The sequence below is a fragment of the Magallana gigas genome, chromosome 9 (assembly GCF_963853765.1).
Source record: "Magallana gigas chromosome 9, xbMagGiga1.1, whole genome shotgun sequence".
NCBI lineage: Eukaryota > Metazoa > Mollusca > Bivalvia > Ostreida > Ostreidae > Magallana > Magallana gigas.
In genome coordinates, this window is record NC_088861.1 from 8,931,230 (window position 1) to 8,947,847 (window position 16,618).

General features: G+C 32.3%; 1 protein-coding gene across 2 annotated transcripts in view; it reads left to right on the forward strand.

The window, feature by feature from the left end:
* Nucleotides 1-12,196, forward strand: part of LOC105334145 (uncharacterized) — a 37,206-nt gene extending 25,010 nt beyond the window's left edge. Inside the window, exons 12-13 of one of the 2 annotated variants that reach the window (XM_066070820.1) lie at nt 8,752-8,874; nt 11,507-12,196. In XM_066070820.1, the coding sequence (XP_065926892.1) occupies nt 8,752-8,861 (110 nt within the window). In that variant the 3' untranslated portion in view covers nt 8,862-8,874; nt 11,507-12,196. Of the gene's footprint in view, nt 1-8,751; nt 10,893-11,506 lie in introns of those variants that run through there. The other variant, XM_066070819.1, reaches the window with a different exon arrangement.
* The last annotated feature ends 4,422 nt before the right edge of the window (nt 12,197-16,618 follow it).

A 16,618-nucleotide genomic window follows, 5' to 3' on the forward strand; every position in this document is an offset into this window, starting at 1 on the left:
ATCTGTTATAACAAATTCGCTGAATTCGTTATTTCAAATTTTGAAATCTGTTTTAACAAATTAAATTTGAAATAATAAATTCTTGAATTCGTTATTTCAAAGTTTTAATTCGTAATTTCGGTTTTTTTAAATCGGTCATAACCTATTTCATCCAATATGTGGTAACAAATTCCATGTTTTGGGAAACAAATTAAACGGGACTTACTTCATTTGTTTCATATTGGCATACGACGAAATGCGCCGATTAATTGATCAGCGTTAAACGGCGAAATGGTAAATGAAGAAAACTGGCGTAAAAATAAAAGTGGAGGAACATATTGTCACAGCTGTTGCTGTAACCATGGTAACAGATGTAACAATTCCAAAAGACACCTTACTTTATCGTCTTTGCTAGAATTCCTACATAGATAAAAACAAAATATCTAGGAATTGCTATATATGTAGCAACGCATTTTCACCAAAAATACCATACAGGATATACAGATTTGTTTCGATGGGTTTCTGCGCAAAATTCCCAAAAATTGTTAAGTCAATGCTATTAACAATGAGCATGCCAATTTATTAAATGGTACTTGCAGCCAAGCCAATGTCGAACTTATGTCATAGAATTTATTTACCAGAATTTAATGCGAAAACCGGACTGACATCGGTGCAAAAATAATGGGGTTACGCTTCTTTAAAGTGCCTATTTTTACCTGCTTTTAGAAATCTAATCAAGAGAAAATGAAATTAGGCGATAACAAGGCTTCAGTGACGTCACGAGGTCAACACGAGGAAAATTTCCTTACAAAGCTATACAAAATTAATTCGATTTTACGGCAAAAATGATTGATATAGGTCTGATGTTTTGAAGTATCTAGTTATTTGAAGTATCGTAGATTAGTAAGTTGTATCCGTATTTATTTTGTTACAATCAGATTTCTTTTTAAACGATTTTAAAATTTGCTATTCTAATCGCCTTTTACCGATGTATACGACATCTTTAAACGCTTGCATTGGCAGATTTATGTTCATTATTCAAATTTGGTGCGTGTTGAAATCCAATAAAGCTTGAAGGGCTTTATGATAGATTTGATATGCACGCTTCGACCGAAATTATGAATCCGGGATGGTTCGCACCTATTCTGTTTCGCGCTGAGATGATTCGCACCTCGATGTTTCGCACCTCCCTCGAAGCGAAACATCTCACTGTATTAAGATATTTTTCTCGTGCTATTATTGCTTTGAAATTAATTATAACCTATATAAAAATTGAAATAAGTTGTACAAAACATTGAAACGGTGTTTGCATTTATGTATGCACCGCGCCGTTTGTATAAGGTTTTTCGTTTCGTTGGGTTTTTTTATGAAGCCTTTGAAGCAATAGCCTTATTATATAGGTTCAGAACAAGAGGTATTAATTGTGTTGTGATAACAATTATAGCACGTCTTTCACTTGAGATTTACCTGTGTTTTTATGAAAAATAAGGGGTGTAATTGCAGGTAATTAAGTACCACAAATCTAAAGGTGGGGGTAATTTAATTACATAACTTTTCTGTTTTAAACTTTACATTACCGCCTCTGCATCCATTCAATACCTTTTTTGTATACATGTGTGATATTGTTTGATAATTTCCATTCCCATATATTTATGAACAAATGATTATTGGAGAATGCCATGCAAATTAATGAAAAATACACACATATATAGTTCTATATGCAGAATCATTACTCCTAGTATAAGGAATAATCTGGGATAAATATTCAGGGACACACTTATTGAGGATCTTGCACATAGTGGTAAGTTTGGAAGAAATTCATAAATTATCTTTTAAAACAACTTGCAAACGATTGTTTGGCATAATTCCGTATATGCAAAATAATAATAATCTTTTTATAGCTCACATATTTATTTTCGGATTAATTTTTATATTATTTTAAGCAGCAAATACAACTAAATAATTAAAATATGGCCCTACTCAAGTGACGTTTTAAAATTTATTTTCTTATTATTTACTTATATTCTTGTAATATACCATTAAAAACTATGTGTTTACTAGTTATGTTTAAAAAGTACGTCAATTTTTATTCTACCGACACCGGCTACATTAACTTGACATTTACATGTACATGTTTCATTTATCATTCATTGTTAAAAATGTATTCGATCCGAATCATTGCGGTGTACGGAAGCCCATTTGGTTTTATTGTAAAAAAACAATTTCAAATTAACTTTTTTCCAACCATATATACTAGATGATGTTATATTACAAGTTTACAAAAGCACAATTTCTAACTATATTCAGTTTTGAATATTTTAACAAACGAAAAGAAAAAAAAAACTAGACACGATCTCGTTGCGAGCAACGAGGAGGTCTTCCGTGCGATTTTTTGAAGGTTATATGACCTTGACTTTGATATTTGACCCTTTATCTCCTTATTGGGGCAACAAAAAAAATTGTTGGTTGAATTTTGTTAGGAACCTCATTCTCAGCATTTTATTCTATATTGATTTTAAAAATAATGCTTTTTAAAATATTTGTTCTGTTTGAGGTATGTTATCAAAGTTTTGTACTTCTGGCCCCTTAAAACCCATTAAAACCCCTTAATACAGAACACATGATAAAATAATTATAATATGTTGTTAAATAAATGTGAGATGAACATTTTTGCTTCCTAAACATATAACAAAATATTTCTCAGTAAAGTGCTATGGAAGAAAGACTTTAGAGCCCTTTTGGTCCCTAAATTGAAGGGCCAGCCCCTTTTTCTTGGCATCATACGAAAGTTCTTTTGATATTAAACATATTTTGTTCAACAAGTGTTTAGAAATTCTTTGCCGTTTTTGAGCTATCTGGGATAGGACGTTTTAGGGGCCGACCCCTAATCTCCTTATTGGGGCTAGATAACGAAAATTTTATGATTGAATATTGTTTTAAACATCATTCTTATCATCTTTTATTCTATATTGCTTTTCAAAATATTTGTCCTTTTTGAGATATATTCGATCAAAGTTTTGGACCCTTAAAACCCCTTATTACGTAACGCATAATAAAAATTTTATAATGTATAGTTTTATTAGTAAAAGATGAACATTTTTGCTTCTTAAACATATTACAAAACATTTCTCAGTAAAGTGCTATGGAAGACAGACTTTAGAGCCCTTTTGGCCCCTAAATTGAAGGGCCAGCCCCTTTTTCTTGGTATCATACAAAAGTTCTTTTGATATTAAACATATTTTGTTCAACAAGTGTTAAGAAATTCTTTGCCGTTTTTTAGCTATCTGGGGTAGGACATTTTAGGGGCCGACCCCTAATCTCCTTATTGGGGCCAGATAACGAAACTTTTATGATTGAATATTGTTTTAAACATCATTCTAAGCATCTTTTATTCTATATTGCTTTTTCAAAATATTTGTCCTTTTTGAGATATATTCGATCGAAGTTTTGGACCCTTAAAACCCCTAATTTCGTAACGCATAATAAAAATTTTATAATGTATAGTTTTATTAGTAAAAGATGAACATTTTTGCTTCTTAAACATATTGCAAAACATTTCTCAGTAAAGTGCTATGGAAGACAGACTTTAGAGCCTTTTTGGCCCCTAATTGGAAGGGCCAGCCCCTTTTTCTTGGTATCATACAAAAGTTCTTTTGATATTAAACATATTTTGTTCAACAAGTGTTTGGAAATTCTTTGCCGTTTTTGAGCTATCTGGGGTAGGACATTATAGGGGCCGACCCTAATCTCCTTATTGGGGCCAGATAACGAAACTTTTATGATTGAATATTGTTTAAAACATCATTCTAAGCATCTTTTATTCTATATTGCTTTTCAAAATATTTGTCCTTATTTGCTCTATATGTCATGATAAAATATTTTCAGGAAAGGAGATAAAGAACGAAAACCATTAAAAATTACGTCGTTTTTTTAAACTCGATTTTTGGGTCCAGGCGAGCTTCGACGCCTTTGAAGCCAGACAACCACAAATGCCTTTAAACACATCTTCAATCTTTTGTCTACAATCCCTGAAAATGTTAATTCAATATCTTTTTTCGTTTAGGAGGAGATAGCAGGACAAAATGACCCTCTAAAAATCACTAAAACGTCAATATCTCCCGAACGGAAATGACGTCATTAAAATAAAAAATTACATATAAGGTTTTTATTAATATCTACAAGATCTGAAATTTTCACGAAAATCGGTCAAGTCGTTTTCAAAAAATCGCTTGTACAAAAAAGCGTAAGAAAAAAAAAAATAAAAGGGAAAAAGAAACAAAGCAATAACAATAAGGTCTTCCGTTGGAAACGGAAGACCTTAATAAAGTTAAAAATTTTTGTAGTACCTAAGCCACAACCTAAAAACCCTAGCTCTATACATCTTTGCTAGCCAAGGGTTTTCGGTCCACTTTGCTCCCCATAAACCCTTGGCGGATTTCATTACAAAAACTCGGTGATGCGGTGGCGCTATCTAGCGAGCAACTTGAGTCGCGCCCCTTTGCATATTTGCATTTTAAACAATGGGTTATATACACACTACTGCATTAAAACAACTTGAAAACATATTGACTACCGTATTTCGGAACATAATTAGCAATTAGCAGGTATCGTTGTCGTGGACCAAAGAAATTAAATAAAACACAGCTCATTGAACACTTAAAAGCAATAACCATAAGCAGGAACGTATTCTAACGGGATAGGCAACTTCTACATTCGCCATGTTTACTTACCATGCTATCAAGCGAGCCTTGACAAGTTTGTAGAACTATGTTCATTTTCAGCAAAACATACAGGTTTTTTAAAGCGATCTGGTTAGACCATCGTTTGGGAGGCACTGTACTCGAGAACTTGTGTCTCAACTTGTTAAAAGTATCGTACTAGGCTTTCGCAAAATACGATATTTCAGTTATTTAGATCCTCGGGATCTTATTCGTCCTTGACCAGACACATGGCGTTGCCTGTGCCACGTTATATAACCCAGATTTATCTCCTCGTTGACCTGCGGAGTAGCCCTTTCCCTGTATAAAAAGAGGAGGCAAAAGACAGCTTCCAGTTGACTACTTCTTTTATTCAATTTTAATAATAAAACATTCCAATCAAATTCCACAATATAATATAATGTATAATTAATAACAATAAACTTTGATTACAAAAACTCTGAAAATAAGATATTATATTTACTTGAACCCTCTGAATCATTTTTGTTAACTTTTAAGTATCTTAATATGATCTAACCTGTATAAAAAGAGGAGGCAAAAGACAGCTTCCAGTTGACTACTGGAGAGCCGCTTTCCCCACACCTCCTTTTTATACGCACGGACACTGTACCTCCAATCTCCGGACCTTATAAGTAAATGCGATTAAGTGCATACTAATGATCTGACGCACCGTGGTCAGTAGAAGCGTTTTATTTAGATTTCTGACCCGGCATCAACAGGCTCATCACTGGACTTAATAACACATTTCTCCATGAACATAAATAAACATACGTTATCTATTTACCGCGTGTACTTTAACCAATTTCTATAGGATATCCTTTATGATAAAAGCACCGACTGTTTGACCAAAGATCACACTTATGTTTTCTTTTAAAGTTTATATTTACCAGCACTGCGATTGGATCAGCTACTCGCAGCTGCAGCCAATCATAAAACGGAACTTGTCACCGAGTTTTCGTAATGAACTCCGCCAAGGGTTCATGGGGAGCAAAGTGGACAGAAAACCCTTGGCTAGCGAAAATGAGCTCTATAATGTTACCTAACGTCTGGTGCTCTAACCAGTGAGCCATTTCAGACACAACATACTTCTTTGTGAAATGCTAAATGCAACTTCAACGAATTTCTCTAAAACGTTAAATTGTTGGGATACAAAATGGCATTTTTAAGGTATAGTGGGTTATCTCTTTACGTTTTTGTTGATTGGAATCGGTTTGATTTCCTTTAAAGCTTAAATAGACCATAACAAAAATATGGATCCCAGACCCACTCTATAAAAGAAAAGGCAATGAAGTTCTTAAAATGACACTATTTGAAGGTTTTGACACGCACACTCCAGTTTTAATCAACTTATTCTAAATATTTAACATGTTTAAAGGTAATTAATCGATGTTATGGTAACTATACATTGTTTTCAATAATTTAGAAAGAAGTTATAAGATTTGCCCATATTTTAATTTTATAATATCTTATCTATCCACATATGGGCAGTTTACAAGCCTTATTCACCCATCTTCTTTTGGAGGAATCAAATTACAACGCAAATATAAAAACAACAGTAATGCCATCTTTCCAAAACTTTGCATATAAAGAGACATACATTTAATGTCTCATATATAAGTAAAAATAGTAGGGGCTCATCTAAAAAAAAAAAATGAGAAATGAAATGCAATAAGCTAATTTTGGGCAAAAATTGGAGTTAATTTTTTCTTGATTTCTATGAAATATAAGTAGAATATGCCAAAATATATCGATAGAAATATCATGATATTGTTCAAAAATGTTTTTCACAACAGCATAACTACATCGTAAAACACAAACTATCTGAAAGTTTGGTCTGCGCTGAAAATAAGGAGGCTAAAGTAAGAGTACTCTACAACCACTGAGTTATGAAAATTGTTCATTTTCGTCTTGAAAACCTTTTCGCCACAAAAATAGTCCCTTACTAAACTCTGTAACTATATAGTTTTCTTTTAACAATTTTATTCAATACAGTTTATTTGGCACTGTAAAATATAGACATACAAATAGCATCAATATATGATGCACAATTTTTTGATAAGTGGTGATGTAAAATAGTTACCAAAAAAGAGAGGAGCGAACCTCAATTAATTTAAGGTACATGTATATATAGATTTTAAAAATATCCAATATATGGTAGTAAACGATTTCAATTGTAGTACTAATTTTATTAATTTTACTTTTTTTTAAATTTATATATTTAGTTATTTATTCATTTTCAATTAAATATAAACAATAAAAATAAGTTGAGAAATGAATGCTTGTTGTGGTATAATTGAACACTTACGCCTACTTCATTATACGCTCTAAAGATGATTTAATTTTCAATTTTGCCAGATTTCTCAATAAATATATTTCAATGTGTGATTGAGACGTGTATGCTATTTGATAATTTAATAATATTTAATAAAGAGTATTTCGTTTTTTAATGCATGTTATGTTTTTAAAAAAATATATTTCAAATGGATTTAATAATCTAAAGACCACAAATACCCTTATAAGGGAATTACGTAATATCTTGAACAAGGTGTCAGACTGACAATTTACAAGGTTGAATATTGGGACATTCACACCTTTTGATCTACTGAAAGTATGTATACTATACACAGATACTGACTCGCTGATCTTCCTGTGAAGTAAAACTTCAAAGACATTTTAAAGTCCAGACCAGTTAACTTCTCTCTTTTGAAAAAAAAAAATCAGTATGTTGAGCAATATGGCGGAATTTTTTTATCGTTAAAAAAGTTGTCCCTCCTCCACATATATGTTACATTAAAGATTTAAAATTCAGATAATTTAAAACTACATTGTACATGTATCTATAAATTGTAATTCATAGTTTTAAATTCTTTTAATTTTTAAACTTTAATGTAACATATATACTAATATTTATTTGACAATATTGATTAAATGACATTCATTGTAAATAAAAAACCAACTAGACATTTAGTTACTAAAACATTGATTTTGAAATTTATAAAAATATTTTCCCCTTTTTATTGAAGAAGTTGCTATATTTTGTATGATAATTGGATTCCGCGTTTTTAGATAAATACATGCGTGGATCGGAGGATTGGGGGGGAGGGGGGGGTCAGAGGATGATTTAAATTTTTTTTAACTTACATAGTACATGTACAACTATCCAAAATATGTCTAAGCTCCCCCAGAAAACAAGTATCCCTGCCCTTTTTCTGGAAAGAATTCTGACCGCGCATATAATTATATATGAACTTCAAGAAATAGAAGCCCATTTTCTCTCTTGTAAGCAATAGGAAAGAATCAAAACAAATCCAGATTTTGGTCTCAAATAAAGTAAATATTCAATTCATTGTTTAAACATAATAACTTATAAAAACATACTAGGTACAGTGGGTTACAGTGGTGTACAGTATTTGTCAGTACCCTGTACAGTGGTGTACAGTGGGGTACAGTGCTGGTCAGTGCCCCGTACAGTGGTGTACAGTGAGGTACAGTGCTGGTCAGTGGGTATGTACTGTGCTGTCCAGTGGAGACAGTGGAATACAGTGACTCTGTACAGTGGGGTACAGTGGGATACAGTGTGGTACAGTAGCTCTGTACAGTGGGTGTACAGTGGATTTACAGTAGGGTACAGTGGTTATACAGTAGATGTCAGACAATGTCAGTCAATGTTTGGGAATATCAGTGGATTTTGAATTCAGTAGGGTTTCCAGATATAAAATCAGTCGAAGGCATTTTAGAAGGAAACGTTATGTTACAGCATGTTCGAAAATTGTGTATGTTGTATTTGAAAATGAGGAAAAGATATAATAGGGTTGCGTTATTATTTCAATGCACAAATATGTACAATATTTTCTCAACAAATGTAATGGGATTTATAAAGTATGTGTAACGTATGTGTATCAAATACATTTATTGCGATTTCGTACCATCACCATTTGGTACCATCGATTTTATGGCCAGGAAATTGCTCTCTAAAGCAATCGCCTGGCTTAAAAACGTAACCTTTACGGCACATGAGTATGAACTGATGACTTTCCCGATGTTTTATTTACAGGCTATTACAGGTCGATTGTGGGCCAAACTTTTTCGTATGGATGGATAGAAGAATATACCGGTTATTTACAGTGTGGAGTTTCTATCCCCGGGACAAATACTGTGGTCTAGATATCATGTTTGTGTAAGTGATACGTCATTTCTCTATGATAACTAAGAGTATTTTATAGGGAGGGAAGAAAATGGTGTTCGCATTTAAACCTTTCGGTAGTGACTTGTTTTAAAGAATCTGAGCTGCAATTTTCATGCTGATTTTTTTTTTACCAAAATGTTATTTTCTACTAAAAAGACAAAATATATCATTTTTTTTTAATTTCCCATAGCCTTTTTTGTGGGAAAAGGCCGTTAAGAAGCCTTAATTGAAGCAAAATTGAATTATTGTCGTCTCATACAAAAATTGAACTGCTATATATTCCTTTAATGATTAATGATTCAAATTCAAATCTTATTTTTCATAAAAGTTAAAATGACATGTAGACTTAGCATACTAGGAGGTTTTTGCAACAAAATAAAATTCTAAAAAATACAGCTCATATTGCTTTGATAGTTTAGTTATAATTGCATGATACAAATCTATCTTCGTGTATTTTACTTTTCCTTGTGTAAATCTGGTAAATTACTCAACCAAGATAGTCCTATACTCGGCCCTAAATTAATTCAAATACCGAACGCTTAGTTTTAAATGATAGAGTTACACTCAAAAAGTTCATAGACGTAAGTAAATTATGTTTAAATGCTGATTTTTTTAGTAACCCTCTCAGAAATATGAATCCCAAATTGAAATTCATGTAATTTCAAGACGACCGGGATTTTTTCCCGAAAAAAATTATCATAATTTTGGAAATCAAAAATGAATCACAGAACAGAGTATATCCATTTTATTAAACAATATTATATTGATATTTTTGCGTAAGTTACTGTAAATTTATACACTTTGCGTGACTGACACATATCAGAACACAACAAGAAAATATGCTCTGCCTATGTTAATTTTGGACGTTTAGAGTATATTCAAATATATAAATTACAGCCTAAAATGTTGCGATTATACTTTACTTGATAATAAAGTGTTTTGCTAAACTTTACATTTAGAATTTTAAGGTAGATCAGATGGATATTTTGTTTAGCATTCAGTCTCCTTAATGTAATTTTTTGCACACTAAAGGCGTTGGGATAGGTATTGGACTTGATATGCATTACGTGCTGTCTCTGTACGCCCATGAACCACCCAGGAAAGATTCTTATTGTTAAAGACACTTCATAATTTTCCCCTTATGTATAGAACCGCTTTTGATAGAATATATGTTTAAATGAATGTGTTTGCTTGGTAAATTTTAAAAGAACTTGTAGTTTTTATATAACCAAAGGATTTAACCTGTGCATTCATAGCCTTAATTGAGTAAGATGAAATGAATTTGATTTCGTGATTTTAGGACTAATCTTTGTTGATAATTATTCAACAGCAATAAAACATAAAAGTCCCGATCGGTATAATTAAGATTGATGCAATGTTTTTAATATCTAAAACAAGTGACAGATCTTATCCGATTTTTTATTAAAGCACAAAAGTCGAGTCCATAATTCTAATAGTTTTGTATATATTACTCTTTTTGGAGGGGCCGAGGTGTCATACGGTTTTGACGGTTGTGGGCATTTAAGAATTATGGTGTCATTTTGTTCAGTGATTGTGATGTACAATATGTGTATGACTTGTCAATCGATAAAAAAAAGTCAAAGTAAAGTAATCATCAAAAATATAACAGCTGTCATCATCACTATTTGTAGTAGGTATGTTGTACAACGATGTCGTTTAGTTGCTATTTGATTACTTCGAAATTATAAGATAAGGAAAACAATACATTGAATTTAAATAGCAGAATATCAAAAAAATAATGGTTTGTTATTAACGTAATTTTTTAAATAAATAATTGTTCGCATAGCTTACTTAAGATAATTTTATTACCGACAAATTTTTCTTCTTCCGGTACATCAGAGGAATTGTCTGTAGGGTTTTCCTCGCGCAGAGCAATCTGAAGGAAATGTTCTTCAACTTCCTCTTTCTTGATCAGATCTCGGAGCTTCTCGAGTTGCTCAGCCTGAGGACGACGGTCTGTAGCTGTGATTTTTTTTTGGGGGGGGGGGGGGGGGGCGCTTCATTCTTCTTCTGACTTGTTCTCTATTTTTGGCGCCTTTCGTGTGTTTTGCTTTTTACACTTTGCAAAATTTTACATAGGAATATATGGAATGAATATTTAAAAATCTTCTTCTCAAGGGCCAATTGGCCTGGAAAAAGGACATTTGTGTGGAAGTATCCTCAAGTAGTTTTGAATCAAAGTTGTGAAATCGTGACCCCATGGGGTAGATCGGGACCACAATGGGGATCGAATTTTTGCATAAGAATATATAGAGTAAATATCTAAAAAATATTCTTCTAAAAAACTAATCAGGCTGGAAAGCTGACACTTTTATGAAAGCATCCTCAGATAGTGTTGATTCAAAGTTGTGAAAATGCATGACCTACCGAGGTAAGGTGTAGAGTAAATTTAATTTTCTGGTGTGTGATGTTAAATACGTAAATTTGCTTACATACTTTTTATTGATGAAAAATGTATTCGATTTTGTACAACTTCCTGCAACATTTGTCTGCCACCTTTTTTCACAGATTTTTTAATATTGGATTGTTTAATTTGAATATATTTACATATACTGAGTATGATTCCCTCCATTTTTTATGTAAACTTATAGTTAATTCATAGTTCTATAGTAACAGCCAGACTGAAATCTACATGCCACGTTGGTCAACGGGCAACATTTACAGCGGCATATACTAACAGGAAACTGACAGTATTGAAACCGACACGTCCTGTTTATCGATTGGTCGAAACCTACAGCGACCCCAAAAAAAATTCGGACTGCACGAAAATATCATGATGATGTGAGACTCAAAGTCTCACAAGAGACGATTTGGCTGTTTCTTTTGGCTAACGTACTTGTCTACATTAACAGTAATTTAGTGAACTGTACTAACTTTTATTGATCAATTCGTTAATTAGTTAAAAGAAAGATATAATTATAAACAATAAAAGTCTTTTTTTGATGATTAATGCGGGTTATGAAGGTAGTGATCATTGCAGAAAAAATTTACATAACCTGATAACGCAGGTTATGTATTTTTTTTTGATCACCCAAGAAAGCATTTTATTGTTTAAATAAATGTAGTAGGATACAGTGTGAAGATCAATTTATTAAATTTATTAATTTTGATTTTATAATTGATGTATTCTGGTAACTTGATCTCATGCGCGGATCTAGAAGGGGGGTTTCGGAAAATTGAAATGCCCCAAATAAAGATTGTAAAATTACCCTTAATTGCCACGGACCCCCGGCCGTGAAATTTAAATATTTCTCTGATCCAAACCCTGGATCCGCGCATGGATCTCCACTCACCTGTGTTATATATATATATATATATATATATATATATATATATATATATATATATATATATATATATATATATATATATATATATATACAGAATATTATGTGTATTATAACTAGCTAATTTATAATAAATAGCTATTTCATCTTTCTATCATGTTGTTTATGTAGCTGTTTAAATAGAAAAAAATCCGGTAAGGTGAAAGAATATTACTCAGTATGTGCAAAAAAAAATAATTAAAAACTAGCAACATTGTATTGTTAATTAAACTGCAGAACATGAGTAGAATTCGATTGCCTATTCGTTTAATTATATATCAAATCATAGCTAAAAATATCGCAGCTTGATATTTTCATGCATTGATGTTCATTGGTTTCCAATTGATTGTAACAATCATACTGGATATGACTTTTATTTTTCGGATGACTGATATAAAAAAAAATCGTAGTTGTTATCAATTTTGTGCTTCCAAAAGTCCACTGCAAAAGTTCTAACAAAACTCTATTATTCTGTCAATATATAATGTCTGAAGTTTTCGGCTCGAAATATTTAAAATTGATGAATTTAGCAATGAGCTTTGATATTTGGAAAGGAAATGGATCATGTCCTCCTTTAAAAAACTCGTAAGCATTAACTTACAGCCAGGATAAGGCAATGCAATCCGAAACTTCCGGAACAACAATATCGGATGTAAGGGATGCATGAAATTACAACGCTTAAATTTCATGATGATAATTTGATTGACTTAAGCGACATAATAATACATGTATGCAAGAGAAATATTTTGCATATAGAATTCAACATAGGGAGAGAAAAAATCTTGATTTATGCTACATGACGTTGATTGAAACAGATGTAGAACCATTTTGACAAGACTTTAGACTTTCAGAGGGTTTAATTAACTTTTCTTGACGCTGGTTCCAAGTAAAAAATACACAGATTGCGCAGTCTTAGCTCAAAAGCAAGACGAATCTTGTGGAATTCAAAACCCCATGGCTTGTTTTACACAACTACCCAAAGTCCAAACATTTGTTAAAATGGATTTAAAATGCACTGATTTCAAGAAAATATGCACAGATTGCGTAGTTCTAGCTCAAAAGCTAGAAAAATCTTGCTGATTTCAAAAAAGCCATGGCTGAGTGGCCAGCAATCAGATAGACAGGCTACGTCACATTGCTGATTGACACAACAACCCAAAGTCCAAGCCCGTATTAAAACGTTTGTTAAAGCTGATGTTGGTGTTGATTGAAACAGAAGTAACGTATATTGAAAATAATTGCTATAAACTGATAAAAAAAAATGCTTAATATCCCCAGACTACGTCTGTAATGTTTTTTACTGCATGGGATTGAAGAAATGTTTACAAACTCGTCAAGGCCCGTGTGATCATATAAGGGAAATAAAGTTAAACATGGCGAATGAAGAAGTTGCCTACACCGTCAGTATATACGTCCCTGCTTATGGTTATTGCTTTTAAAGGTTCAATGGGCTGTATTTTATTTAATTTCTTTTGTCCAATAATAACGACAACGATACCTGGTTTTATGGCTTGAATGGATTTATATATAGCGAATTTTCCTTTCTTGGTATGTACAGGTCCCTACAAACACTATAAGTAAACCTTCCTTGCTTTCTCAAGGTTATATTTTTATTCCTATTGAATAGCATCGTTAATTCTTTTTTTCGCTAGTCAACGTGTTTTCAAGTTGTATTTATGCCATAGCGTGTATATAACCCGTTGTTTCATTCGATTAAGGGTAAATATACAAGGGGCGCACCTCAAGATGCTCGCTACATAGCGTCACCGAACCACCGATTTTTTGTAGTGAGATCTGCCAAGGGTTTATGGGTAACGAAGTGGACCGAAAACCCTTGGCTAGCGAAGATGGGAAAACTGTCCTCAGGTAGTGTCGATTCAAAGTTGTGGAAAATAGAACCCACAAGGGTAGGGTGGGGTCACAATAGGGGGTCATTTTTTTCTTGGAATATATCGCAGGAGTAAATATTCAAAAATCTTCTCGTGAACCAATTGGCCAGGAAAGCTGACACCTGTGTGGAAGCACCCTCATGTAGTTTTGAATTAAAATTGTGAAAATCATGATCCTCTGGGGTAGGTCTGGGCCACAATCGGGGGTTGAATTTTTGCATATAATATATTGAGTAGATAATCAAAAATCTTCATCTAATAAAGTAATCAGGCTGGAAAGCTGAAACTTGTTGTGAAATCATCCTCACGTAGAGTCGATTCAAAGTTGTAAAAATCATGACCAACGGGGGTAGGGTTGGGGCACAATTTGAGGGGGGGGGTCGAATTTTGAAATAGGAAGTAAATCATTAAAAAATTGTCTTCTTATAAACTAATCAGCCTGGAGAGCTGAAACTTGTATGGAAACATCCTCAGTTAGTTTTATTCTAGTTTGTTCAAATCATGATCATGATCCCCTGTATCAACCTCTAATGATAGAACGCCGCCTAATGATACAAATATCATTAAGCGTTGCAAGTGCAACCCCTAATGCTATAAATTCTTGCATTAACAGTTGACAACATCAACCACTTATGAAAAATCGCCGCCTAATAATACAATTTTATCATTAGGCGTCGCGAATGCAAAGCAGACCTAACGCTTAATGAAACAAGCAAAAAGCTACAAGGTCAATCCCTAATGATACAAACATTTTTATCATTAAGCGTTGCAATTGCACTCTTAATGATATAATAACAAACCAAAATGTACAACCTCACGCCATTTAAAAAAAAATAAGACAAAGATGGATGGCAGGCAAATTAGAGATACAGAAAGAAGATTTTATCATAACATATTATGCGATACATTGTCGTATCATTTGGAACAATACCGTAATGTAACATATTACACATAACAATATCAAATCATGTTACAATATCATATAATTAATATAATACAATATCATATTATATGAGATAAAAATAAGATTTTGGGATATATATCATACATATTATACAATATTGCATTATATAATACATTACTAAATCAAATTTTATATAAGTATACAATATCGTATCATATGATACAATATTGTATCAGATTATACCATAAAATTTTATATTCTACAATATCGCATCACATGATTCAATGCAATATCATATCATATTCTACAATATTGTTTCATATGATATAATGCAGGGTTTTATTTTTCTTCTTAAGAGCCACTAGATCAAATTCAGCTTAGAAGGAACAGGAAGGTGGAACTCATTACTTTATATATATTTGTTACTTTTCAAAGTTAAAGACACTAGAATGTCCTTCGCAAAATATATTAATTTCATTGCCACGTTTTTATCTTGATTCACTGAAATTGGGATTTTTTTTTTACTCAATCAGTTTTTTCCTGTTTAAAAACTGAATATACTTACTTTAAAGTCATATCTTATAAAATTCAATAAAAATAGCAATATACTTAAAATCAGCTAGAACATTGGCTTTGATTTATGATGAGCCCAAAAACTAATGAAAACACATACTTCAAAATTACCATTTTAGACTCTTAAATTCATAAAAAGCAACATAAAAAAATATCTCTTTTTTTACTGCAAAGGTGTGAACTATAAACTTCACGACCTCTTTTAACGAGGCCGGGTCTACTTTGTTCTGCCCTAGATTTTTGAATGAAATTTTTTACATGAATTTCTACTGATATAATTATTATTTTAAATTTAAAATATAAGAAATTTACCACATCTTTTGTTTAAGGGGTCATGTCAAAGTTTGTTAATTTTTAACATAGGACCTTATGGGATTTTGCTTGAAATGTATCAATTTTGCACATTTTTTACATTTTTTAAAAACGTCTTCCCTAGGGATTTCTTTTTCTGTTCTACATATTAAAGTTATTGCTAAAAGGCCTCAAATGGTCAAATAAAAAAGACCCTTTTACCTCCTGGTTTGTTCCAGGGGTCTTATAAAAGTTATTTTTTGTGTGCCCAATTTTCCAGATTTGTCAGATATTGCCTATTTATTATTTGACAAAGGCGGATATGGCAATCTTTTAAGTATAATTAAAACATTCACACATATTTAAGAAATAAATAAATATACACCATCACATATTAATGATCAGTTAAATAAAATACGAGGTTACACTTTAGAAATATATGAGTTAAGCTATATTTAGACGGGATAAGAAAACGTGACAGAGGGATAGGCTTGCTAAACCCTCTTCACGTTTTCGACCTGAGCCCAAATATAGCTTATACTTCGAGACAATTATGTTTATTCCACGATATAATATCAATTTTACTCATCAAACGAGCTATTTTCAACAAATTTCGCTGAATATCTGCAATTGAAAATATCACGCCATGGCGTCAACCAAGCAAAAAGATGACGTCACGATACAAATGAAACGCTGCGCGAAAGCGTGCGTACTCGATCTATACTCGGCCT